This window comes from Mustela nigripes, chromosome 10 (assembly GCF_022355385.1).
Source record: "Mustela nigripes isolate SB6536 chromosome 10, MUSNIG.SB6536, whole genome shotgun sequence".
Lineage (NCBI taxonomy): Eukaryota > Metazoa > Chordata > Mammalia > Carnivora > Mustelidae > Mustela > Mustela nigripes.
Genome location: NC_081566.1, coordinates 43146045 through 43172376, shown reverse-complemented (window position 1 = coordinate 43172376; position 26332 = coordinate 43146045). Strand labels below are relative to the sequence as shown.

Here is a 26332-nt window from a genome sequence, read left to right as displayed (position 1 = left end):
CGGGCTTCCCATTCCACCCCACCCCCTCCACCCACGCAGCTGAGCTCACCCGGGGCGGCCTCTTTTGCAACTTTACCAAGTCTGTGCATGAGAGGGAGAGGAGGAAAACAGAAGGAAGTCGCTTGGCTTCAACAAGCCATTCTGATCCAAAGCCTTTTTCCTCTGAACCGGCCGAGATCTTTGCTCTAAGAGGAGACCCCCGGACTCAGAGAGAACGCCGCCTGCCCTCGGAGGCCGGATGCTAAGCAGCCACAGCTGTGAGCGCCCTGGAAGTTCTTTTCGGTTCTTCTGTCTGTCCCAGCAACCCCCAGAGGTACTGGGGTTTTGGGGTGGGGTTGGGGTGGAGGAGAGGCAAGGCACGCAAGGATGAGGCTTAGAATCTGGCAGCTGCAGGGCTTAGATCCAACCCAAAGACCCCCCACCCCACGCCAGAGGAACGTCTCCGGCTGGCAGCGAGCCCGGCAGCAAGGACTTCCCCGCCCAGCCCAGGGAGCTGGGGCCCGGCTCAGGGCTCTGCACGGGCCATCATTCTCAGCGGGAAGATACAGCTACTGGCTCAGTAGAGGAAGGCCAGCTAACGCCCTGGGTCGCCTTGCCACATCAACGGGGCACCGTCTTGGGTGGAACCTGCTGGCCAGTGGATCTCATCAGGGATCAAGGAACTCCTAGAGTAGGAAAGCATCCTTCTTGTTCTAAATCAAGACTGTGTCTCCCGGCACAGCTCTGCAGTGCTAAGTAAGCAATGAACAGAGTTGGACAGCTCTGAATTCTGGTCTCAGCTTGCCACTAATTCATTGCTCTTGACTCAGGAACCCACCAGACAGTGCGGGCATTTGTAAACTGCCAAGTGCCCTATAACTGCAAGGCATTATGCATTAATAAAAATAATTCGAGCTTGTCAGTCGATGCCCCATCACAGAAGTCCCATAGACATAGTGACTTGTCTGTAGCCTCAGATCTATACAGTGCTGATGCCCGGTAGACACATAGTACATGTGCTAGATGGATGGACGGATGGATGGATGGACGGATGGATGAATGGATGGAAATGAGTGAATGACTATTTATTGAAGATTCATTATTCCGGGCATGGGTCAGGCTCTATGGAGGGATAGAGAAGTGGGAGGCAGTGTCCTGTCCTCGGGGCACTGACAGCCTACTTAGCGAGACGGGACCAACACTTCAGGAACTTAAAGAACACTAGCAAATACTGAGCCTCCTGAAACCAGGGCTATGAGTACGCTTCCTGGAGTGGAGTGGAGGGAGCAGGTCTAGACCTGCTGGGATTTAGGAAGGCAAAGCAGAGTCACGAGCCTTCCCTCAAAGCAATAAAGCTTTTCACTCCATAGATAGCTTCCTTTCAAATACAAACTTTATTCCCAGGATCCTAAATCCCATTATTTTTAAGGCGGCTATATTTATCGGTTTCCAAGATGTGGGAGCAGGGAGGGGAGGCAGTGAAGGTGCGGTAAGGCGGTAGGAACAAGGTGGGGAGACTGTCTGCTTCGGAATTCACACCTGCCCCTGCTCACTGGTCTCCTAGTCCGCAGAAATGACACCGCACCCAACACCAGCGACGCGGGAGATTGTAATTGGGTCCTGATGGGGGCCAGCTGGATAGGGAGAGAAGGGAAGTGTGGGGGTGAGAGGAAGGCAGATCCAGGAGTTCTTGTAAGGCTGGCCCCGAGCCCCAGGGCTGTTGGGGCAGACGGGGGGTGGGGTGGGCTTCAACCCACTCTTTCTTGCTCCCCAGGGACTGGGCTACAACCATAGCTTTGGCTGGTGGGCAACCAGGGCTCCAGGCTTAGAAGGGATGTCAGGCAAGAAGGGGAGAAGAGTTAATCACGTGCAGTAGAAAGTGAGTCTCCGCACACTCGGCTCTGGGCGGACCAGGGCTGGCTGGAGGCAGGGCTCTGCCTCCCAAGCCAGCTTTTCCCTGTTACTTAACAGTGGAAGGTGATGACTCAGCCTGAACTTTAAGAGGATGCCCAGCTTTGAAGCATCCGAGGCAGCTGAGGGAGTGGGAGGAGGCTCAAAAGGACAGCTGTTGCCAAACTCCGGCCAAGGGCAGAGCCCAGAGGACATGGGAAGGGACTTTGGCCACCATCTGAAATCTGCCCATGCCTCCTTCATGAGCCCAGCCAGTGTCTTCTGCCAACCTGCCTTCCCTTGCTAATGATACGGTCCTGGTCACCCTCCTGTTCCTGCTAGTTATCCTGAGTGCAAGGACCAGGCTATTGTAAAAAGCCAGCTCAGAAAATTCTGCCTTCTTAGGGTGGGGTAGGAGATCTGCAGTGGCAGGATACTTCCAGGGCAAATCTGTGGAAGGGGACTGGGGTGGGGGTAAGGGAGGGAGCTCAGAGTCAAGGCCAAGGTGAGTCACAAGGGTCTAAAGAAGAAAAGACTCAAGAAAGAGTCAAGGAGTAGACTTGAAACCTCAGAAGGTCTGGCATGTGGCAGAGGGAGGGAGCATGTTTGTGTGGCCCCAGGAGAAACCCACCACTGGTGGAGGGAAGGAGTTCTATGGGGCAGGTCTAGTTCTGTCTTACCATGATGCAGTCAAGATGGCTCAGACACTGGGCGGTGTTGGACTAGATCATCTCTGAGGTCCCTCCTCCAGTGTGCGGGGGCGGGATCCACACCGGTGGCTTGAAATCAGCCACGGCAGGAGTGTCTACACCATGGAAAGCGGCAGGTGCAACAATTTCCGGTCTCTGCCACCAACCGCCATCCCATACAGTTGTTGACCATTTATCTGGGTCTTCCCCAGTTGGGGGAGCCTGTGCTGCTCTAAGAAATGAGGCATGCCGCCCTGCAGGATAAGCCAAGGCCATGAACCACGTTCGTATTACGCAGGAGGGAACATACTCACCAAGGTCAAGCAATTCACCAAGGTCACGAATGTGTGGAGAACTTGGACTCCAAAACTCGTGATCAGTCCCTGCTACCAGGGATTTGTCTTTTCAGGAAGTCACATTCAGATGACGTTGGGCCATCCACCCATGTGCTCTTTTTAAAGAAATTGTAAGGTTTTGTATTTGATATTGTTTAATTACCGTAACAGCAGAACCTTATGTAACAAATTTTAAAACAAGATGCACATAAAATAAAACAATAGCTCCCAGCTTCTCATCTGCCTTTCCCCAGCTCCTGTCAATCATTTAGATGGAGAGTATCTCTCCACAGCTTTCTGGGTATACAGGACAAGCAGAAATATAATACTAAACATATGGTCCACAGCGGGAGGTGGTTGTTTTTGTACAACTGAGATCATAGTATACAAAATGTTCGGGGATGTTCTTTTTAAATTGCTCTCATATTTTTCTACTTCATTACTTAACTCTTTTTAAAACGGCCTCATATTCCAAAGTCTGAATGGATCACGATTTATGTAGAGAATCGCTCATCGATGGACACTGGGTCACAGCAGTGTTCTCCAGTGTTCTCTCCAGTGTTCTCTTTGTACAAAGATATGTTTGCGCATAGGTGCATTTCTGCAGGATAGATTTCTAAAATTAGAATCTGGGATATGACATTTTGCCATTATCTAATTTCCCTCCAAAAAAGGCCGTGCTATTCAGTCTGTCCACAATATACAATAGCAAATCCTCTGTACATTTGCCTACACTAAATGTAACCGTCGGTATTTTTAAATTTGCCATTCTCTGGCAGGTTAAAAAAAAAAAAGGTATTTTTCAATTTGTAGGTCTCTAAAAATCAGTAAGGTTGAGTATCCTTTCAAAGCTTACTACTTACCATTCACAAGCCTTTTGCCGGTTACCCATTCCTATGCCTTGCCCACTTTTATGTTGTGTATTACCTTTGATTACCTGTAGGGTGCTTCCCCAGTAGTACTACTGATTCTCTGTTACACACGTCTACTGTCTACCTCCCCTGCCCTCACCACCAGCTTCCCCGTCGTAAGCATCCCAGCTCCGCTGCCCCACATCAAACCCACACACCACCCAGCCTGTAGCCTCGCTAATGGGGCTCTGAGTGGCTGCTGTCCTAGGCTTGTGAAGACACTAGAACAAGCAGGTAGGCCTAAATTCAAATTCTACCTCCAAGTCCAGGCCCTACCACTTCCAGGCTGTGTTTTTAGAGAAAAACTACCTCCTGTCTATAAACATCTGTTTCTTTAGTGGTAAAATAGAGACTGGTTGTGTTAGTCCCACAGGTGCCTTCTGTGTGCTAACAAGAGTCATAAAAGAGCTAACATTTTTTGAACCTTTCATTTGGGCAGTACATGTATTATGATAATGTATTCTCTCATTTAACTTCTCCGCGAGATGCCTATTTGTATTTTTATATTCACAAAGTCCTCCATACAGTGCCGGGCAAACAGCGTATGGCGTGAGCACAGACGACTCCAAGATGGAGGCATGGCCCTGTCACAGCCTGCGAACCCATTGCCCCCCACGTCCTTGTGCTGAATCTTGACCCTAGTTTTCAGTCCTCACACAACAGCTCTCGTTCCGCAGACTGGTCCCCTCCAGTCCCATTTGGAACCTCTTGTCAATGTGGCTGCTTTTCTCTCCATCTCCTCCAACTCTGCTAGGGTTTGGTTGGGGCGCACCACACCCGAGCCCAGCACCCCAGATCCCATGCACGCAGATTCTATGGGTCCAGACTCAGGAGGTCAGGAAGCAGCATGGCAGAGGAGCCTTCTGTGGCCTTCAGTTCAAACCCTGGCTTGCGCTCCTACTACCTGGATGGCCTTGATGGGGTATGAGTGACTTGGCTTCTCTGAGTCTCAGGTACTCATCTCACAGGACTCTTGGAGGATTCCCCAGGCTCTGAGAGAACTCAGAGCAGCCCGTGCAGGGGTCTGCAGGCTCTCATTCCTTTGCCAGTTGTCCCTGCCTCCCTGTGGTTCTGACTCCCTTTCTACGGCACTGCATTATCTTTCGAAGCTAAGTTAGCATCTTGCACCAAAGCCTTTACGAAAGAGCTTACCATGGCTCCCACTCCCCTCCTGATATTGAAACTGATGCTTGGAGACATGCTACCTTTCAGCAGCTTCTGAGCCATTTCTCCCGTGGGTGGTTTCCCTGTGAGCAGTGATACCCATGATAAAAAGTCACCATGACTAATACCTGGAATGATCTTCCTCTGCCTGTCTGGAGCATAGGGAATGTTTGCTGAAGGAACAAAGGAATGAATGGACAGAATCTTGGCCTGATCCCCATGACCCCTCTTAAAACTTGCTGCTTCTCCCTGCTTTTTCCTATCTCCATGCCCTTCACCTCACCCTTCCCTGAAGCAAACCAACCAACTTGCCCATTCACCTATTCCCAGAGTTCTGATTACTTCACTCCTCCCTCTGAAATATCACCCCCTAACCACAAGTCTCAGGGCCCAGTTGGACTGCCAGCTTGTCTCCCTACCTGCAGATTCCCACAGAACTTTCTCTGTGCACCCGTTAGGATGTAAAACTACACCTTCTTTCTGGCACAACCACTCAGCCCTGTGCTTTCTCCCATAATGACTCCCTAGTGGGCAGGTCCTATTTGTTCCATGCTTGTGCTCCTCCCTGTATCTAGTGCAGGGCTTTGCAGCAGGGAACAGGGAGGTATTTCTGGAATGACTGTCATGGATCACCAGGACCTGTTGCCCGCCATGCCAACCCAGCCCTCCTGGGTTATGACAGAAGGTCCAGTGACACCAGCTCTGGCTCTTGGGACAAGCAGCTCTGAGCAGAGCCTCAAATCATTCTTGGGCTATGACATGCTCATGGAAGGACACGAGCAGCCCTCAGCCTCCAGGGCTCATTGTTTTAGCTTTGCACTCACTAGGCACCCCAGGCAGGGCCCCTGTGGCCAATGAGTTATAGCTCCAGTAGATAAAGTATGTTTCAACCAGAAGGGACCTTGAGTCTTTGGGGCCCAACCTGTCCACTCTCCAGTTGGAGAGTCAAGACTCCAAAAGTGGAAGGAACTGGCCCAAAGCCCCTCAGTGGCAGAGTGAGAGAACAAGACCCAAGGTCCGAGGACATCAGCTGTAGAGCTTTTTCCCAGTACCAGGGGAAGCTCAAGCTCTTCTGACACCTTAGCCAGGACGAGTCAGATCAAGGTTTGCTCAGTACACCTACCGAGTACATCCAAGGACGGGAGACTCAGGAGCTGGGAATTCTGTTTGTGTAAGTGCGCCTGTAAGGGTAGAACCCAGAGAGCCAGTTAAGCAAACCCCTTGCAACAGTTTTGCTGTAGCTTGTTAAATAATAATAATAATAATAATGATAATACACGCATGCTAGAGAAAATGCACACACACAGGTGCATGTATTTCTCTTACAGGAATAATACCTGTTTGCCATGTTATTTTAAAAAAGGAACATACTAAAAAGCAAAGAGAACACATGTTAAACTGTGTAATTTCCTACCACCCAGAATTAACCACTTAAATTTGTTGTATATTTCTTTCTAGACCTTTCTCTATACCAGTGGGAACTTGTGTTCATAATAGTTGGGGTGGTATCATATATACAGTTCAGTGTCTTCTGTCTTTCATTTAGACCTTAGGAGGTTGAGCCTGGGTGGCTCAGTTGGTTGGACATCTGCCTTCAGCTCAGGTCATGATCTCAGAGTCCTGGGATCAAACTCCACATCAGGCTCCCTGCTCAGCAGGGTTCTGCTTCTCCCTCTGTCCCTCCCCCTTGCTCTTGCTCTCTCTAATAAATAAATAAAATCTAAAAAAAAAAAACAAAAAAAAACTTTAGACCCTATGGTATAAGCGTTTTTCCACATTAATATAATATTCTCCAAAACTCCACATTAATGACTCATTGCATGCCATGATTTATTTGCTCACCTCCTCTTTTTTTTTTTTTTTTTTTTTTAGATTTGTATTTATTTATTTGACAGATACAGCAAGAGAGGGGACACAAGCAGGGGGACTGGGAGAAGGAGCTCAATCCCAGGACTCCAGGATCATGACCTGAGCAGACACTTAAGGACTGAGCCACCCAGGCATCCTTTCCCACTTCCTTGTTGTTGAATGTTTATAAATAATACTGTGAAGAACATTCTTGAACAAGAATCTGTGCCCGCATCTCAGATTATTTCCTTAGGACAAATTCCTAGAAATGGAGGGCAGAAACATTTTTAGGGCTATCAATACTTGCTGCCAAGTAGCTTTCCAGAAACATGTACCAGTTACACCCCCACCAGCTGCATTGGAGAAGAGCTTTTTGATTCTGGGATAGCAGCGACACCTCGGGCTGGGGGAGGGGCGCTCTCCCATCTAAAGCTTCCCGGGCAGTCCTGACAATAGACCCCTTGTCCTGCCCCCATCTCCTCTTCCCACACTGCCCTCCATCCCTGGCTCCGGGCTTGACTGTCCTTGAGGCCTCTGTTCAGTCCTGTCTGGTCGTCTTGGCGCTCCAGGCTGCCTCCAAGAGCAGGGTTGGTAAAGCTGAAGGGTAAGCCATGTGCCTGTCCTGTGGGACCACCACACTTACAGCCTCAGGGAGGCCCCAAGAGGAAGCTGGTGAGGGGGCGTAAGGATTGCTGATCATCCGTCTCTGTGGGCGAAGAACCCCACCTCACTGGGCCCAGAGCAGTGATCTGCACATCAAGGAAGGGAAAGCAGAGGCCAGCCCCAGCAGCAGCGGCTGCGGGAGACTCTGACCAGCATGCAACTGACTTCTGTTTCCCTGCAGGCTCTGACATCCCTCCATGAATCCCCGGAAGAAGGTGGACCTGAAGCTCATCATCATCGGAGCCCTGGGGTAAGTCCAGATCGGCTCAGGGGATGGGGGTTGGGAAGCGGCCCCTACCCAAGGGCAGGGAGACCTCCCGAATAATTCCCACCTACCATGGGTCCCTCTCTGATTCAGAGTGGCACCAGGGAGGACATCCCACCCCCAGGAAGAGAGAGAGCTCAGATAAGCAAAAGAGCCTGAGAGCTGGGCTGCCTAGTTTCTGGTTTATGTGGATGAGTCCCGGCTTCTTGAGTCCATTCCTTAGTCTCCTACTTCTCACTGTGGTCACGGGACTGCAGGTGTTAGATATTCAGACTCTCGGAGAGATGGCGGCAGGAGGGGCATGGCAAGATCTGAGAATGGTGGGCTGTGTATGTGTGTGCGCGCGCACGCGTGCATGCATTGCTCACATGTGTCTGGGGGTTTGTCCTCAGTGTAGGAAAGACTTCCCTCCTCCACCAGTATGTGCACAAGACATTTTATGAGGACTACCAGACCACGCTGGGGGCCAGCATCCTCTCCAAGATTATCATCCTGGACGACACAACTTTGAAGCTGCAGGTGAGCAGCTCAGACTTTCCCTCTTCAGCATGCATGGCTGGCAGTCATCCCACATTCCTTAGCTAGCCACTCACGGAGCAGTGTGCACCAGGAGCTACAAAGGTCTGGAGCAGAGATCAGCAGACTTCAACTCAGGGGCTGAACGTGGTCCACTACCTGTTCTTAGTAAATTAAGTTTCACTGGAACACAGCGTGGCCGCTGTTTACTTACAGTCTATGGCTGCTTTCCCCGCTACAGCAGAACTGAGTAGTTGCAACACGCAGTGTGGTCTGCAAAGCCTACGATATTTACAACATGGCCCTTTAAGAAAAAAATTGCTGATCCCTGATCTGGGGGCAGGGGGTAGAAAAAGGACAAATCTAGGAGTTGGGAGGCCTCACTCCTAGTCTCAGGTCCTCTGGAAATCTTGGTAAGTGGCCTTGAGCAAGTCACTCCCAAGGTCCAAATCTGACAGATGAGAATAACTGTGCTTGTCCTAATGAGCCAGGGGAAATGTGCGAGCTCAGACGATGGTGCAAAGATGCTGTGGTGTCCATGGGCGAGAGAGCGAAGATGCCCGTGTGTAGAAGGACCCCAAGTACCTGTGCCAGGGCTGTCTTGCCTCCGACCCAGAAAAGGAAACTTTGACATCATGTGGCCCTGTTGGGCCTACCTCCAGGCCCTCATCACGGCCTGATGGGGTGGCTGCTCTTTCCCTCCAGATCTGGGACACAGGCGGACAGGAGCGGTTTCGCTCCATGGTGTCCACATTCTACAAAGGCTCCGACGGCTGCATCCTGGCTTTCGATGTCACCGACCTAGAGTCCTTTGAAGCGCTGGATACCTGGCGGGGTGATGTTCTGGCCAAAACTATTCCAATGGAGCCCTCCTACCCCATGGTGGTACTGGGAAACAAGATTGATCTCGCAGACCGGCAGGTACTGTCCATACTTTCGGTCACCAAACATTGTGTGAGCACCTACTATGTGCCAGGCCCCCTAGTAGGTCCCACACATACCGAGCTGAATCAGACATAGTTCTTATCTCTAGAATCTCGCAGTCTAGCAGTGGATACAGAGACTCTAAAAGATGATTATGATAAATGCAATGATAGAGATAGACCTATATTTGGGGACCCCAGTGAAAGGATCTACTCAAGCCTAGAATAGAGAAAGGGCATCTGAGAGAAGGTGGGTTCCAGGCTGAAAAAGTAGCCTGAGCAAAGGCAAGAAATAGCATGATGGGAGCTGAGAAGTGGAAGCAATTCTATCTAGAGACAGGGAATGGAAGAATTAAGACCTCAGAAGAAGGCAGGTGGAATTTGAATTAACTTGTAGAATAGTATTTCCACCCAGGGTCAGACAGGGGATTGCAGTTATATATTCTTGACTCTATAAATTTTCTGGGAAAGTTAGTAATACATATTTTTATTAGCATTCACGTATTCTGGATCATCTGGCTAACTATATGACAGCCTGTCTACTCCATAGCTATAGTGACCCCACTCATGTAGGTGTTTACCGCTGTAGTGGGATTGATTAGAGCTCTTTTCTTCTTGCATACTAATGAGATAACAATAGAGGTAGACTTAATTTGTAAAAGATGCTCTTGTGCCAGATGAAGCTTAAATGACCCTGAAAAGAGCCATTTGAACAAGGTTGTCTTGGTGTTTCAAATAGAGAAATGAGGGAATGAGCGGTCATCTTTGAGCTATATTTTCACAACGGTTCAAACAGAGAAAAGGATAGAACTGAGGCATCATTTGGAATGATGGGTGGATAGACAGACGAACAGATGGACAGGCTGGATGGATGGATAGATGGGTGGATGGATGGATAGATGGACCAACACGTGTATGGGTGGATCGATGGATGGATGGATGGATGGATGGATGGGTGGGTGGATGATGGTGCTTCCAACGAAGTTACCACTGTCATTAAGAAGAGTCTCCTGTTCAAAAAGAGTTTAAGGAACTTGTAGAACAACGAATTGGAGATGACAGTAGGATGTAGAATATATAAGAATAAAACTTCAAAGGAGATGTCTGTGCTGGGAATAGAAATCTAGGCAACATCGATTCTGTGGTCACTTCAGGTTGCAAATTTAGGGTCAGTTCTCTAATTGCAAACATCCGGTCTCAGGTAATAATCAAAGTCCTAACTTCATTGAAAGACCAGGTGTCTCCCTTTCTTTTTCCAGCTTGGGGCAGTTATAGGTGAGAACACTGTGGTCTAGGTGGGGGAGATGGTCCTTTACATCTCATTGCCAATTGTATGTGTCCATGCTTCCTCCCCCTCCCCCAGATAATTCTGGCTTCAGACGCTGTCAGAAACCAAGCAAGAGGGATGGGGCGCCTGGGTGGCTCAGTGGGTTAGAGCCTCTGCCTTCGGCTCAGGTCATGACCCCAGGGCCCTGGAATTGAGTCCCCCATTGGGCTCTCTGCTCAGAGAGGAGCCTGCTTCCTCCTCTCTCTCTGCCTGCCTCTCTGCCTGCTTGTGATCTCTGTCTGTCAAATAAATAAAATCTTTAAAAAATTAAAAAAAGAAGCAAGAGGGAGAAGGCAGGAGATCAGGAAAATCCTGGTTTGATGGGTACTATCATGAGATACTTTCTACTTTCTGGTCCTAATAGGTGTTTCAAGTTCTCTCTTCCACAGGTTATCTTTGGGTCCTTAAGCAGCCTCCACGGGAAGCATTTATTGCCCCTCCCATGACCAGGATCATGCATTCCCCCCCCCACCCCCCATCTCCTGAGTTTCCATCCTCCACACAGCTGGGGGCACCAGATCCTGCAGGCAGTGCTGCTGAGGGAATTTATAACAGCTCCAGGCTGGCGCTTGCTGTGGAGTCACCACCCCACCCCCACCCCTGTCTGCTTCATGAGGCCTGCCCTTGAGCTCTGGCTCCCTCATGGGCGGCGAGGGGGGGGGGGGGGGGGGGGGGGGGATTCATTCTCCTGGCAGTCTGTTCTCTCTCTGCCCTGTCACCTTTTGCCTTAAACCCCTCAGGGGCATGTCAGGCACCTGTCCACTGTACCCACCAAACTGCAGGGGTCGGATGCTGGGCTTTTCAGGGGGCCTCCTTGTAGCCTCCTTCCGGCAGAGGCCAGGCTTTACCCTGTTCTCTTTTGCAGGAGGGGAAGGTGTATACCCACAACACAGCTATTTCCAAAGAAATCCTTTTCAATCCTTTCCTATCCATGCTGTGGGTCTTAGAGTCATCTAGCAATTGCTTGGTCATGAACTTTCGGAAATGGGCAAGCTCCTGGGACGGTCTGTCCCCCAACCTGCTTTCTATCTGACATCCACCAAAGTGTAGCACCTCTGCCGAAACTCCCATTTTAACATCCTGCTTCATGAGCCTGCAGGTCAGAGCGGGAAGTTGAAGGATTTCAGGCCTGAGAGTCTGATTTTTTTTTCTCAGTGAAATCAGAGGCACCAGCTTCTATTGAGCAGGAGGAGGAAGGGAGCCAAGTAGAAGTCTTCAGGAATCACGGTGAAGCTTTGCCAGTTACCCTGGAGAGAAGTCAAAGTCAAGGATAAGAAGGGGTGACACTAGAGGCTCAGGTGACGGAGACCAGGAGTTAGAGCTGGCATCTACATGGGTTTTTCTCCAGTAGCCACGTGCGGGTTGAGAGCCAGGAACGAGGGACCGAGGACTGAGGTGTTTCCAGACAGGAGTGGCTGAAGGGTAGCGATGTGGGGGCATGGACAGCCACCAAGGGAAGAAGAGAGCCGAGGAGAGGTTTGAAGGAGCCGGCAGCTGCGGTGTCCACGGCGGAAGGGCAGGGCAGAAGGGGGGGGGGGGGGGGGGGGGGGGGGGGGGGGGGGGGGGGGGGGGGAGGAGATTGAAGGGAAGGAGACTGTGTCGCAGAAGGGGAGTCCAGATTCAACACTTGACAGAGGTCCCCTGAGTCAAGACCTGGGAAGAGGAGGCTGAGCTGGAGAGAAGATTCAGTCTGTGTTCCGCTGGAGGGGCAGGGACGGCGAGGCTGCCCTGGGAGGCGCAGGCGACGGGGGTCAGGATGGCAACAAGCAGGCTAGAAAGAACAGGTGATGACTCCGAGGGGTGGACGGGTGTCTGTCCAAGCCTCACGGGCATGGGAGATGTCTTCGCTCTGCAGAGAGGAAAGATAGAGACTTGAAAGAAGCAGAGAGGACCCAGGCAAGCCCATCCCCCCTCTCTGGGGTCTCTAATGAGCATCATTTGGAGATAACCCCCCACTGGTGAGGGTGACACGCCAATCAGAGACTCCAGGGAAAAGCCAGGGCTCAGCCAAGGTGGAGAAGTGAGAGAGGACCCTGGAGGAGGGCGGGCGAGGGGAGTCGGTCTGTCCACGGGCAAGCCCTGGGGAGCGCATCTGTGGAGGGAGGCAGAGGCTGGAGGTGGGGAAGCACTGGGCAATAATGAAATGCGAGCAGAGAAGTGGAGAGTCAGTGAGGAGAGGGAGGCTGGGAAGCCGCTGCCCCTCGGTGTCCTTGTTCTGCTCCTGCTTAGCAGAGGGTTTGGGGACAGAAAAGGCCAGCTGAGATAATGCTCTGCGCTCTCACTTGCGCAGGGCTGAGTGGCTAAGAGCCAGGGGCCCCCTGAAGAAGTGCCTTCCCTGGGCTCAAATCCAGGGGACAGGGAGCTCAGACACAGACCTCAGGAGCTGGCCTGGGGCTTGAAGGAAGTGGCACCATAAGGCACATGAGGGTCATAATACACCAAAGTCGCTGTCAGCCTCCCTCTTACTTCCTCCAACCGATGGACTGGAAAAACTGAGTTTTTCCCACTTAATAAAAAGGAAGTAAATGTTTAAAACTGTATTGCTAGGTTTAGGATGAGGAAAAAGTTCTGGAGACCCATCCATTCCTACCCACAACACGAATGTGCTCAATGCCACCGAACTGCACCCTAAAATATAGTTAAAATGGTAAATTTTATGTTTATGAAGATGCTGTGTATGTTACCACAATAAAACACATATGTGTTATATATGTATGTATCATATATACATATATTTACCACCAGAATGATTTTAGAGAGATTTGTTGACTTAAAAAAACAAAACAAAACCCTATTCCTGCTATAGAAGGTCATAGTGGGAAAATACCAGTTTGGTAGAAAGAACAGCTCCACTAGAACCCATCCTTACAAGGAATTTATTCACTAGAATGTAAATTCTTTGCTCTGTGCCCAGGTAGGCAATTTCTGACTCATCACCAACATGGGAATTCTATTTTCTGAAAATATTCTCTCTTATTTTTGCTAGTGGTTTGAGATGTATCTGACACACTGTTAGCATTTATACAGTTGGTTGTTTAAAATGTATACTAGGGGTGCCTGGGTGGCTCAGTCGTTAAGCATCTGCCTTCGGCTCAGGTCATAATCCTGGGGTCCTGGGATCGAGTCCAGCATCGGGCTCCCTGGTCAGTGGCAAGCCTGCTTCTCCCTCTCCCACTCGCCCTGCTTGTGTTCCCTCTCTATCAAATAAATAAAATATTTAATAAAATAATGCATACGAGATGGAAAGGCATCATACATAAAATTATGCAGATTGAGCTAGATTTATCAAACATTTGCTCTCTGACAAACAAGACTGTAGCAGAAGAAAAATGTTAATAGTATATATTGTCAGCCAAAAGCAAAGTTAACCAAAGTAATGCTTTCAAAAATTTCCTATTTCCCAAGTCCCCAAGCAGCACACCCTGAATTGATTTCCACAGTCCGAGCCTAGAGTATAAAGATCTGTCATTTTATAAATAAAAGACAAGATGATTGAAACAATCATGAAACCACAGCAAGAGCTGGAAGCCAGTAGTGAAAGGCGCGTCTGGGAGGCTTAGTTCCCAGGCCGGCTCACTGAGTTTGAGAAGGGAAGGGGAAGGGACCTTTTTAAAGGTTTTTTGTTTTTGTTGTTTTGTCTTTGTTTTTTTTTGAGAAAGAGAGGGAGCATGAGTGTTTTGTTTTTGTTGTTTTGTCTTTGTTTTTTTGAGAAAGAGAGGGAGCATGAGTGAGTGAGAGGCAGAGGAAGCAGCAGGCTCCCTGCTGAGCAGACAGCCCAGTGTGGGGCTCGATCCCAGGACCCTGAGGTCATGACTTGAGCCAAACCCAGGCGCCCCAAGAAGGTTAATTTATGACATAATCTCAGCTGATGTTTTGGAGCGTGTATTTAACTATTCAGTATCAACCCAACAGAGGTTGGGTGCTTAAGATAAAACGCCTGTTAGAACCAGGCAGGAGACAGGCCCTGTCACTGTCACTGCCCAGCCCGGTGTCCAGCGGTGGGAGAGGGGAGAGAGCCGAGCCAGGTGGGTTGCCGCTGCAGGCGTCCGGGCTCTGTGGTGGTTGCTGGGCCCGTGGGCACTCATCCCACTTCTGCGTCTGTGCCATGAAATACAAGAGATGTCCCTGTATCCTGGAGAAGCGGAGGCCTTGACTTGTTTTCACTTGACTTCCGTTTTTACTGCATCTGCCTCCTGTGTATCAGTGTTGAGTCTCGTCAAATGCTCATCACCTGGGGTGGGGCAGAGGGTTGGGCGGGGGCGCAGAGGGGCTGGACAGAAAGAAGGAAAGCAGGAAGGCACTGGAAGGAGTGTCGGTCCCGTCCTCGTCGCTGGAGGACTTGACAAGGCAGGAAGCCCTTTGCGTTACTAAGGAGCCATCCAGGTACAGTGAGGAGCTCCTCAGGCCTATTTATTTGTGGTTACCGGTGAGGACACTACAAATCACCAGGCACCCTTGACCCTTCCTCCAAAGAGTGCAGAATGAACTCCTGAACTGTGAGCCTTCGTGGTTGCTCACCAGGACTTGGGCATCCGTGCTCCGTGGAAGGAAGCAGTCCGGGCCAGTTCTGGGGCCCTCCCCAGAAAGGCAGGAGGGTCCCAGAGATCAGACGCCAAGACCAAGGCCTAGGCATGGGGCGTGGAGGTGTCTGCTAGCACCCCAAAGGACAGGCTGCTTGGCTGACCCCAGGCTTTGCACCCCTCCCACCGCCAGGCGATGCTGGTGTCAGCAGAGGCCCTGGGAGGGACAGCTGGGAGCCCCCGGTGCTGCCGTCACACCCGAGACCCAGGGAAGCAAGAACCAAAGAGACAAGGGACAAGGATCCTTCCTTTATTTAATCCCAGTGAGACAGTCATTGCCAGGACATGCAGGGGTGAGGGAGGCCGTCTCTGATTTCCCCCCAGCTGCGCTGTCTTCTGGGAGAGAGGCAGAATGTCCTTTCTCCATGTTAACCCTGCCCCCTTAAGTAAAATGAAATCATGGTTTCAAAGTACCAAGCACAGCAAATGTTCGCTCTATGGCCATTTCCTCCTCCCGGAAATAATTCGGTGTTAAACTGAATGGCTCCAATTGTCTTTGGAAGGAACTCGCAGGGCTGCCGGGTGCTTTCCAACATGCTCAAACCCTGATGGGCCTTTTGCAGTCAGGGAGAGATGTACTCATTCCACCCGCATTGAGTGGCCCATGGTGCCAGGTCAGTAGCTGAAAAGACCTTGAACCGGAGCTCCAGGAGCCAGTGGTCTAGCGGGGGAGGCAGGAGGGGCACGGTCCTCATGCGGTGCCCTACAGAGGGCGGCCCTGATGTCACTGGAGCCCTGAGCTGGGCTGCCTTCCTGCTTTGCCTTCTTAGCTGTGTGACCTGAGGCAAGTTGCTAAACCCCTCTGAGCCTCTTGTTCTTATCTATAAAGTGGAGCTGATAAAACCCATCTCACAAGGTCACGGGCAAGACTGAATGAATTAATAGGACAAGACATCCAGCCCATGGAAGCGGCTTACCCACTGTTCCTAGGACTCCACCCTGGGGAAGGAGGGTTAGCAAGGACCCGAGTCTGTCCTCAGCAGCAGACCTCTTGGGCACAGGCCCTAGTCAGCCAGCTCCGGGGATGGAAGTCCTCCATCCCGGCTGGTGTCTGCAGTGTTCATCTCCTTTTGAAGCGACAGGAGGAGGAGCCAACGGCAGGAAGAGGTGCCTAGTGTGAACCTTAGGAAGGTAATATAGTACAGTGAGCGCTAATTCTCTTCCAGGTCTGTGCTCAAGTCCTGCTCAACCCTATACACTCTGAGCACGGACCTCAGTTTCCCCATTTGGAAAATGGAGCTAACAGTAACCACCTCATAGATCTATGTTAAGAAAGAATGTATGTAGGAGCACCTGGGCGGCTCAATGGGTTAAGTGGCTGCCTTTAGCTCGGGTCATGATCCCAGGGTCCTGGGATCGAGCCCCACATCGGGCTCTCTGCTCAGCGGGGAGCTTGCTTCTCTCTCTCCCTCTGCAGCATTCCCTGCTTGTTCTCTCTCTCTCTCTCTCTTCCCTCCCCCATCTGTTTGTTTGTTTGTTTGTTTTTAAGGAGTGCATGTCAAGTTTCGGAAACATGGAAGATTCTTGATAAATGGGAGCAGAGGTGCGGATATGGTGACGGGCAATATGACGACGGTGGGGATGGTGGCGGTGATGATACAGGGTCAGTGATCACGTCTTCCCTCATTCAGGTGCCCCAGGAGGTAGCCCAAGGCTGGTGTAAAGAGAAGGATATCCCCTACTTTGAAGTCAGTGCCAAGAATGACATCAATGTGGTGCAAGCCTTCGAGATGCTGGCCAGCCGGGCTCTGTCCAGGGTGAGTGGCTGTGGGGACTGTACCTCTAGGACCGGCCCCCAAGGATGAGGAACTTGGGAGCTTCCAGAGAATACACTGGGTGCATGTAGGACCACGGGTAGGACAGGCTTGCTCGTCGTCCTAATGAGTTACACAATGGGCTCAGCCGTACCCTGATTCTGAGCCCCAGAAGGCCAGAAGTATGAGGCTTCCTTGGGGGAAGGGCTGGTGCTCCTCTGTCTGGCAGAGTATCATCTATGCAGTTTCTGAAACAGACGGTTCTGCCCCTCACCTCTGGACATGCTCATGCAGTAGGGTTTGCGAACAATGATCTAGCTCAATCCGGGCTGGTGGGAAAGAAGCCCCACAGGCCCAAGCATCTGTCCAAGGGGAGATCAAGTCTGCCACAGTTGCTGACATGCTCCAGTCAAACAGCCAGGTAGCTGTGGCCCCCGTGTTGAGTGTGTCATCTGTGCAGGGCAGTGCGCAAGGCTCGGGGCCCCTTGCTCTCTGGAGGCAGTCCGATAGGCCCACGCATGGTCACAGTACAGGTGTGTGCTGGGGAAGGATTTAGTGGGGGGCCCCTGAGAAGCGGCGCGCACCCCAGCTATGGGGGGCGGGGAGGGCGGGACGATCAGGGAAGACAGGAGCAGGGTTTTCATCCCCTTCGGATACGGAGTCTGGAAACTCAGAGGAGGGTTCCTGAGTGATCAGCACAGGGCACGGATCAGCTTGCCTCATCAGCCTGCCACATGTAATCAGGGTGGGCTTCTCAGAAGAAGGGAGAGGCTCATGGCAGCAATGATTTTGAATTGAGGAAAAGAGCATGAGAGATGGAGGGTTTCCCCTCCATGCAGGTGCCTGCTGATGTCGTGGGTGACCAGGTGCCAGGCCCCGAGGCCCTGCCTGGGGGCATCGCAGCAACCCCCTCCTAGCAGCCGCCCACCCGGAGAGACACCCCGTGTGTGCCCCCCAGACATCTCCAAGCCTTCATCCTGGGGTTTGCCCCCACAGGCTGTCTTTGTGCTTCCCCTCAGCCCCCAGCTCCTGCTGCCTTGTGTTAAAGGGAAGCTGGGGGCGTCTGTCTCTAGCGCATGATCGAGAGGTGTGGTTTTATGACACAGTCCGCAACGTTGGCTCTTAACCCACAGCTGTGCCTGCTCATGCCGTTCCGCTGGAAAGCGGAGGAATGTTGTCTGACCCTGTATGGCGCTCTGATTCTCCGCAAACACTGTGCAATGGTTGCCAAATGCTGAGTCACGGGGAAGCACCATCTGCCCACAGCCCGTGTCTGTGTATGGCCGGCATCCACCCTTTCTGAAGAAGGAGTGTCCTTTATTCTTAAAGTTACATCTTTCTTGCTGTGTCCACTTTATGAAGTTCTCTACTGATGGTGGTGGTGGTGGTGGTGGTGTGTTAATATCCTACCTGGTAAGAGAATAGCATAGCAAGCCCAGGTCAGTCCCTCATGTCGATGGTGGAAACTTACCAATGAGAAGTCTGGAAGTCACAAATACGGTGTCCACAGCAGGCTGACCTACATTCGAATCCCGCTCTGGTGCTTCCAAGTGGACCCCTGGGCAAGACATGGGACTCTCTGGGCCTCAGTTTCCTCGTCTGTAAAATGGAAATAATGCAATCCCAGAAACATTGATTGAGTTCTCAGGCTAGGGCTGGAGCTAGGGACCTCAGGGGCTCTAAGGTCAGGTAGGGGAGTAAGATGTTCACAGACAGGCTGTCGTGGAGCTACGTGCCCCAGAGGGAGCAGGGTCAAGGCACAGAGATGACTCAGTGCAGGCTGGCTGGTGGCAAGGCGGGGTGAGGATGCTGTCTACAAAAGGGGCATGTGACCTGGGTGTTGAAAGACAATACGCAGTTTGCTGGTGGACACGGGGGGCGGGGGAGCGCAGGAGACGGACGGAGAGAAGGGCATGGCCAGAGGCCCAGGGACCAACCCACAGGGCTCACGTGAGGAACCAACTGTGGGTCGGTCTGTAGAAGGAAACATGGCATGAAGGGAAGCAGGGGTGTGGTGCAAGCAAGGAAGATCCCCAAGGTCAACAGCAAGGATCATGAGGTCCTGGAGAGCCCCAATAGGGACTTGAAATTCACGCTGCGGGTGCGGGCTCTCCAGACTGCACCACTGGACCCGAGGCATGTGGGGGCTCACCCAGCACCTTGACACCCCACCATGCGTGTCCTTTACTCAGAAACTGGAAGGAGAAATATTTTCACATTAAAATGAAACAAACATAATTACTAGAGCGTAGAATCTAAAATTCACGTGGATGTTTAAAGCGAAACTGGAGATTGCACATTTCTAGTTTAAGGTCAAACATGTTTTCAAAGACATTTTCTACCAAGGGCTTTTCTCTCCTTCCCAGGGAGGTGGTGAAGGGAGTGAGGGAGATATGAGGGGTGGACGGGGAGGAAAGCCCCAGGCTGGGGCTCCGAAGCCCAGTGCATCTGATATTAAGTCCAGACTCTACCTCTTAACTGTGTGTCCTAAAACAAGTCATGCAGCCTCCATCAGCCACCACTTCTGTCTCTTTGAAGTAAAAATAATAATATCTTCCTACTGGAGTTATTGCAAGGGCCGAAGAAAGCAATTCATCGTAGAGAGACGGCACTGAACAGAAGGTAGCTGTTTTAACACAGGAGCTCTGCATAAGGGTTTCCGCCAGGGGAGCTCCCTGCTTCGTGGAGGGCGGGCCCCAGGGGCAGATGAGAAGGTACTGCAACAGTCCAGGCATGACAGAATGGAGGTGGCAGGACTGGGTGGATTCAGCAGACTTCGGAGGGAGAGCCTCAGCGGTTGATGATGGATGTAGGAGAGAAGGAACCAGTAGCTGTTTAAAGTCGATGACCAGGTTCCCAGCTTGGCAATCGGAGGCAGGATTAAGTACAATGCTAGGGATCAAGCTAGAGAAGAGAGGGGAGAACACAAGCATCTAGAGGAGGGAATGCTGCGGTCCACTGGGGCACATGACACACTCGTGGTCCCTCAGAACATCGGAGTTCTGCAGCAAACTCTGGTTGGAAAGTGATTTGTGAGTTCAACACCAGAATAGATCCGTGGCTAACATTTTGAAAGGAAAGGTGGTAAGTACTTCAGTATCCTGATCTGGCCACTTTCAAGGATGGGGCTACTTAGCTATTCCAAAATACTAAGAATGCCCTCATGATCCAAGAAGGGACACCACCTGCTTCAAGGGTTCTGGGATGATGAGAGGTTGCTCTTACCAACTTGGCACACTCTCTGGGCTGAGAGCGGTCAGGCCTGGCCCCCGTGGGCGTGACCTGCAGCCTGGAGGCCCAGTTCCTTCTAAGCTAACAGGAAAAAGACACAATCGCCAAGTCCAGGAGGGAAGCAGGCTGGCTGGTGAGCAAGTAAGCTTGGTGAAGGGGCAGGACCTTTCTGAGGTCCCCCAGAGGCAGGATCTAAAGGCAGGGCCATAGCGGTGACCAGGCTTGCGAGGACAGATGCCACAGTCAGTCACAGCGCTTGGGCCCACAGGTGCGTGCGTGAGGATGGTACTGTGTGACTTTCCAGTTAGACGCACACATTGCCAGGGGCACGGAAATGATGTCAGAAATGGGAAGGACTCTGGTGACACGGACCCGAGGAGGTGTGACTATTAGTGGGTGAAGATGGCTGGTGTGAAGACCTCAGGTTTTGCCAGTGTAATGAATGAGGAGGTTTCTCGCACCTTCCAGAGGCAATGATCTGTTTGACTCTAGAATAAAATGCAGAAGAGCCAGAAAGCTTGGCTGCAGCGCCCCCGGGTGCACCCAGTCTCTTTCCCCAGAGGTTAGCATTGTGGACAGTGGCACAGGCTTCTGGTCACGAGGGGCTCTGGGGTCCCATCGGGGCCTTGCATGGACGTGAGGGTGGGGCACACTTGGGGGGATGAACCAGCAGGCCCTGCCACCTGGGCCCGAAGATCCGGTTAGGAAAGTTCCAGATCCCAGCCAAGGTCTCGGGCTTTCATGATGAGGGAGGGACCCAGAAAACAGCAGACAATAGGAGAATCCTTCTGAAACCTTCCTCTCAGCGAGAGCCGGATCTCTCGGTGTAATGGGGGCCTTAGTCAGGGACACTGTGCTCTTCCTTGGCCATCGCAGGGAGGTTCGGAAATGTCAGGATGGTCACATTTCGTTCTGTGGCGTGAGGGGACCCTGCACCCAGCAGAAAGGGCCAGCGGGAGGACTGGACACATGGGGAGCTGCCCAGGCCGGAGCCCGCACGCCAGGCTGCACGGTGCTGGCGAGAAGGAGCCACCCAGCCCCATTTACTCTTCTCAGACACCTTGGGTGGGGTTCTGTTCTCTCAGGGAAGCCCTAGGATGGCCCTGGGTCAAGTGTGGCATCCACCCCGGCCAGGGGGAGACTGATCTGGGGTGTGGAGACATCTCCAGAGTGATGGACCCCTTGCAGAGCAAACACAGCCCCTCACCCCCGGCACTAATCCTTCCTGTTAAAATTATTATTGTTATTATTACATTATATACATTCTAATAATTCTAAATATTAATCTGTCCAGGGATACCCAGGCTGACGAAGGCCCCGTAAGACCCTCCGTGGGAGAGCTGAGGGACAAGGGCTCTCAAGAAACAAACTATGTGGAAAAGGGCCGGGTTCCGGCTCTGCACGTCAGGCTAAATGACCTCGCTGTCCGGGGGTGGCAGGGAGTCCTGGGGCCTCAGGGGACCATCTTCTGTGTCTCAGGGCGCAGTAGGGGAGCCCTGACACCACATCCTGGGACCCAGGGCCGCAGCGTTAAGGGCTGTGACATTCACCGGGAGTGACGGGGGTGCTTGGGTCCACGCCAAGGCAGCAAGAGGCCCTCGCCGACTCGCACACTCACACACGCAGTACCAGTGGCACGGGCTCGGACACCTAAGCCTGCTGACTGGTGAGAGCCGGGCAGAGTAAAGAGGTGGGGTCCCCGGAAGTAGAGACCCTTTCGCCCTTGAATTCATCTCCTGGAGGAAGGGTCCCCTTACCCATGCCGCCCTCACCCAGAGCCAAGCAGGGTGGGTCCTGGGAGAGAAGCGGCCCCCCTGGGTGGGGAGAGGCTTTCTCTGGACATTGCTGGGACACAAGGGTTTGGGAAGGTGGGCGGAGAAGCAAACAGGCCCCTCAGAAATGCTGAGTCTGTTTCAGGGGGGACAGAGGCCATGGGAAGGGCCGAGGACTGACGGGGGCCCTCCAGGTGCCCTGGCGGCGGTGGGGGAGGCTGGGAGGCAGACGTGGTGGGTGTTTGTGAGGAGAGGTCTCCAGCAGAAAGGAGTGGGTTGTCATGTCTGCCTGAGGTCCGATGTCACCTCGGTTTCTCCCTCTGGAGAATGGCGAGTTGTGGGACCTCGTTGGAGGTCAGGAGACTTATGCCGTCCACCTGCTCTGGGCTCCGGGGAAGAAGCTGGAGGAGGGGAGGAAAGAAGCAGGTGGGGAAGATCAGTGCCTGCCCCCCCCACCCCCCTGCAACCCCCATCCCCCACCCCCCATCCCCCCACCCCCCACCCCCGCTCCACCAGGACCTCTGCTTCCTCCCAAAGCATTAGGGAAGGAATAAAAAGCCCAACCACCAGCAGCCAGACCGAAGGTAGGTGAGGTGCTTTACCTCTCAGGATGTGAGCTCTGGCTTCTCTTTTCCCTCCCCAGTATCGCAGCATCTTAGAGAACTACCTCACAGACTCCATCAAGCTCTCACCAGAAGACCAGTCCAGGAGTAGATGTTGTTGATCCTTCAGACTCCCGCCCTGGTGCTCAGACGAAGCCTGCTTGGGACCTGGGCATCCCGGCCCCCGCCAGCCGCCCCCCCCCCCCCCGCCGCACCTGCCGGAGCCCAGCCCCAGCAACCCAGGCTCTGCGGCTGGAGCCCCCAATCCCCTCGCATCTGTGCCGGGCCCAGATCAGAGTGCAGCCCCCACCTCGGGCTGAGTGCAGTGAGGACACAGCTGGGCCCTCAAGGGCCCCCATGGAACCCAGAATGTCACAGCCCAATCTGGACCCCGGAGGAGTCACCGATCCCTCGCTGGCTCCAGCCTTCCTGCTTCCCGCCCTCCCCAACACAGTCGTGCTGCAGAAGACGCAGCTCTGCGGGCAGATGGGCCGTGGTCTCCGGAGTCCTGTTCTACGCTCTTGTGAGCTGGCCTTCTTCGTCCAGGCCACCACACACCCGCAAAACCACAGGACAGCTTGGGATCAGGCCTCAGCTCAGGGTCCCTTGGTGACCAGGCCAGGAGAGAGGGCCTGCTTCAACCCTTGGTGGCCATGGTCCAGGCCTGGAACATCGCTCTGTCCCCCCCAGGGTATGGAGCCCAGGAAAATGCACCAAGGATTGGCTCATTCCTCTCTGCCGGAAGCTCAGACGACTCCTATAAATCTCTCTCAGCCTCGGCTTGCTGGTTGGCCCAGTGGGAGTGGTGTGTTTCCCGCCCACCTCAGGGTGTGCTTTCGAGGACCTGAAGGTCAGCTTAAATCTCAGTTGCTCTCGTTGGTACGCATTTATTTATTCCTTCAGTGAGTATCATTGAGTATCTCTGAGGTACAATGCACGGAGGTCCAGTGACAAATGAAACCGACAGGGACCCTGCTCTCTGGAAGCCCACGTTCTGATAAGGGAGAGAAGTCACAGGCACAGAATTGAAACCTATTCTCAAATAGTAGATACGCGCTTGAACAAAGCATACAAGGAAATGGGGTAGAAAGAAACAGGAATGGCAGTTGGTGCTGTTTCAGACAAAATGGTCCAGGAAGGCTTCCCTGAGGAGGCATCATTTGGCATAAGGACTAGAGAATGCACAGGAGACTGGCACTGGAGATCTAGACAAAGAGCATTTTAGGGAGAGGAGGTAGCAAGAGCCAAGGCCCTGAGGTGAGGACAGGCTTGCTGTGGTCCAGCAACAGTGCAAGGACAGTCATTTACCTGAAGACTCAAAGCTGCTGCTGTCCCAGAGACAAGCAAAGGGGACCCCAAACCCCCACAGCGGCTCCTTGAGCCGCCACTGATTGGCCACCAGAGGGCAGCCGTGCTCCTTGCAGGCTGAGTGGCCGGTGGCCACTGCCTGACACTTGAAGCAAGGGCTTTTCTCTCCGTGCCAGTCCTCAAAGCTGGTCCTCAGGCTGTGGGCATGTTTAACCCGTGAGATCTGAGGGGTAGGAGAATCCCAGTTTCCTCCACCTGGCAAGAAATGGGCAGAAACTGAAACATGAATGATTCCGGCCAGAAATCCACATCAGTGACCCCTACTAGGATGAGGGTTCTGGAAAACTCGCGTAGACTTCCTATCTCTGCAGACTCTCTGGCAACAGAGAGTACAGGCAGGGCCCAGCTGACAGGGGTGGCCGAGATGACCATTCGGAGGCTCCCAGGCCACATGACTGCCCGCCACGGAGGTCTCCTATCTGCACCAACGTACCCTGCCCTCAGCTCCGAGCAGAGCTGGCGTGGGAGCACAGGACTTCGGATGCCCTCTGACTCCGACGATACTCCCGGAAGTAGGGAGTCCTAGGGGGAAGGGGTCAGCAGGAGAGTCTGGGGAGCCTTGTCTCCCCACCCAGCTGTGGGATAAGGACTGGCTCATCCTGGGCAGCGGCATGTGTCTGGGAGTAAGGCACTGTCTGTGTGGTCTGCAGGTCACGCGGGAGTGGTCTGCAGGTCACGCGGGCTTCCTGGGAGTCCCCCAGACTGTGGCTTGGACATATGGTGTTTGGGTATGTATCTACAGCAGCTCGTGCAATGGGCGTATGAACTGTTGCAAACTGTGCGCCACAATAATAAATGTGTACTTTATTGTTCTTCTTTTTGGCATTTTATTAAGTTTCAAAAACAACACCTGGGTGGCTTAGTCGGTAAAGCGTCTGCCTTCCGCTCAGGTCATGATCCCAGGGTCCTGGGATGGAGCCCTGAATCAGGCTCCCTGCTCAGGGGGGAGCCTGCTTCTCCCTCTCCCTCTGCTGTTACCCCTGCTTATGCTCTCTCTCTCTCTCTCTCTCTCTCAAATAAAGTTTTTTTTTTTCTTTTTAAGTGAAATAAAATGCAAACAAACATGTTGCCAGAGTTCAAAATTCAAAAGATACTAAAGAGAAGACACAAAAAGTTAGGATTGGCTTAAGTAACTGGGGGCCCCAGGGCAAAAGAAAACACCACGCCCCTTGTTCCAAAATGAATTTCAAGACGGTGACAGCGGATCTTTAAACCAAGTGCATGGTCTTTGGAGAACAGGTTACACACACCCGGAGCTGTCCTGAGGAAGCAAGTCTGTGTTCACTGTTCTCCAGAATGCCAGAGCCCCCGGCCAGGCCCATCTGGCAGCAGACACACAGCGGCTTGTAGGTGAGGATCTGTCTTTGCCATAACCACGCGGAAAGTCGACCCCAGGCCTAAACTGGCCATTCTGCATCCTCCCCAGCATCAAGAGCAGGACAGAACTTTCCAGTGACTCGGTACAGACCGGTAAGGGCAGGTCCCCGCAGAAGGAGACCTCCTGTGGGGGCTGCAACTCTGGGCTAAGTGAGACCACCAGGGCCCAGGAGGGTAGCACTTCTGGGGGCCTCTTCATCACCCTCCCTTTGGAGAAGAGGACCCCAATAAATAAGACGGCTCCGACCCAGGCCACCCCTGTCCCACCTGCAGCCCTGCTCCGAGGGGCGCTCCAGGCTGTTACGAATAACAGGGAGGGTCTAGGCCCAGGCCCAGGCCTTGGGAAAAAAACAAAACCAAATATTACTACCAAGTAAATCTGTGCTGGGCCTGGGTGGGGGGGTGGTGCACGGCCCCCAGGGATTTGGTGGAATGCTGACTTTCTCTGCTGCTTGCTCCCATTCAGCAGAGGCTCCCCCGCTGCCCTGTCCCCAGCCACAGGCGACTCCCAGCAGTCAGATGGGTGGCCGGCACCCACCAGGCAGCTGGTTCCCAGGAACACACAAGCCAGTAGCTGCCCTGCTGTCACCTCATGCCCTGAGGACATGAGGACCTGCTCACTGTGTGCGTCCCTGATGGCTCCTTCTAGGATGTGTGCTGGGGGGGGGTACATGTGTGCCTTTAGATCTGCATGGTGTGTGTGTTGGCGGGGAGGGTTTGTGTGGCTGGTGGGGAGGGGAGTAGGGACTGAGAGGGCGAGACAGTGGGTTTCCCTCACTGAAGTACAGAAAGATTCTAAAGAAGCTCTAAGACTGGATGACAGCAGTACAATAGGTGTCGAGGTGAGGGGTGAGGGGTGGAACGTAACCGTAACCGGGGAGGGCTTTCCCTGTGTCAGCGAGGCCCCAGAAGAGCCCATGGAAGAGGGGTCAGCCTCAGGCTCAGAGGAGATGGCTGAGGTTCCCTCATCCTGGCCCACACAGCCCACCGTGTCCTGGTGACCCCCCCCCCCCCCCCCCCCCCGGTCCCGGGGCCCCCCCCCCCCCGACTCCCTGGGAAGCCATTCCCTTCCCCCTTCCCCCCTGCTCTACCGTTCCCAGGGCGGCTGGCCTGTCATGCCTGGACCACCCTCGGCACT

At 52.9% G+C, this 26332-nt stretch overlaps 1 protein-coding gene across 2 annotated transcripts; it reads left to right on the top strand.

The window, feature by feature from the left end:
- Positions 1 to 48: 48 nt before the first annotated feature.
- RAB7B (RAB7B, member RAS oncogene family) lies at positions 49 to 24629 on the top strand. Of its 2 annotated transcripts, none has more exons than XM_059414093.1 (6): positions 49 to 313; positions 7661 to 7729; positions 8137 to 8263; positions 8966 to 9181; positions 16722 to 16847; positions 22491 to 24629. In XM_059414093.1, the coding sequence occupies exons 2-6, from the start codon at positions 7677 to 7679 to the stop codon at positions 22569 to 22571; spliced, it is 603 nt and encodes a 200-aa protein (XP_059270076.1). In that variant the 5' UTR covers positions 49 to 313; positions 7661 to 7676; the 3' UTR covers positions 22572 to 24629. The 2 variants fall into 2 exon arrangements, with proteins under 2 accessions (XP_059270076.1, XP_059270077.1); XM_059414094.1 differs by lacking the exon at positions 49 to 313 and adding an exon at positions 7335 to 7420.
- The last annotated feature ends 1703 nt before the right edge of the window (positions 24630 to 26332 follow it).

What these genes read in the sequence shown, in the direction of transcription:
- RAB7B (XM_059414093.1), top strand. Translation starts at nt 7,677, where the DNA reads ATGAATCCCCGGAAGAAGGTGGACCTGAAGCTCATCATCATCGGAGCC. An exon ending in ACACAACTTTGAAGCTGCAG is followed by an intron (nt 8,264 to 8,965) that starts GTGAGCAGCTCA and finishes CTTTCCCTCCAG; the next exon opens with ATCTGGGACACAGGCGGACA. An exon ending in CCAGCCGGGCTCTGTCCAGG is followed by an intron (nt 16,848 to 22,490) that starts GTGAGTGGCTGT and finishes TTCCCTCCCCAG; the next exon opens with TATCGCAGCATCTTAGAGAA.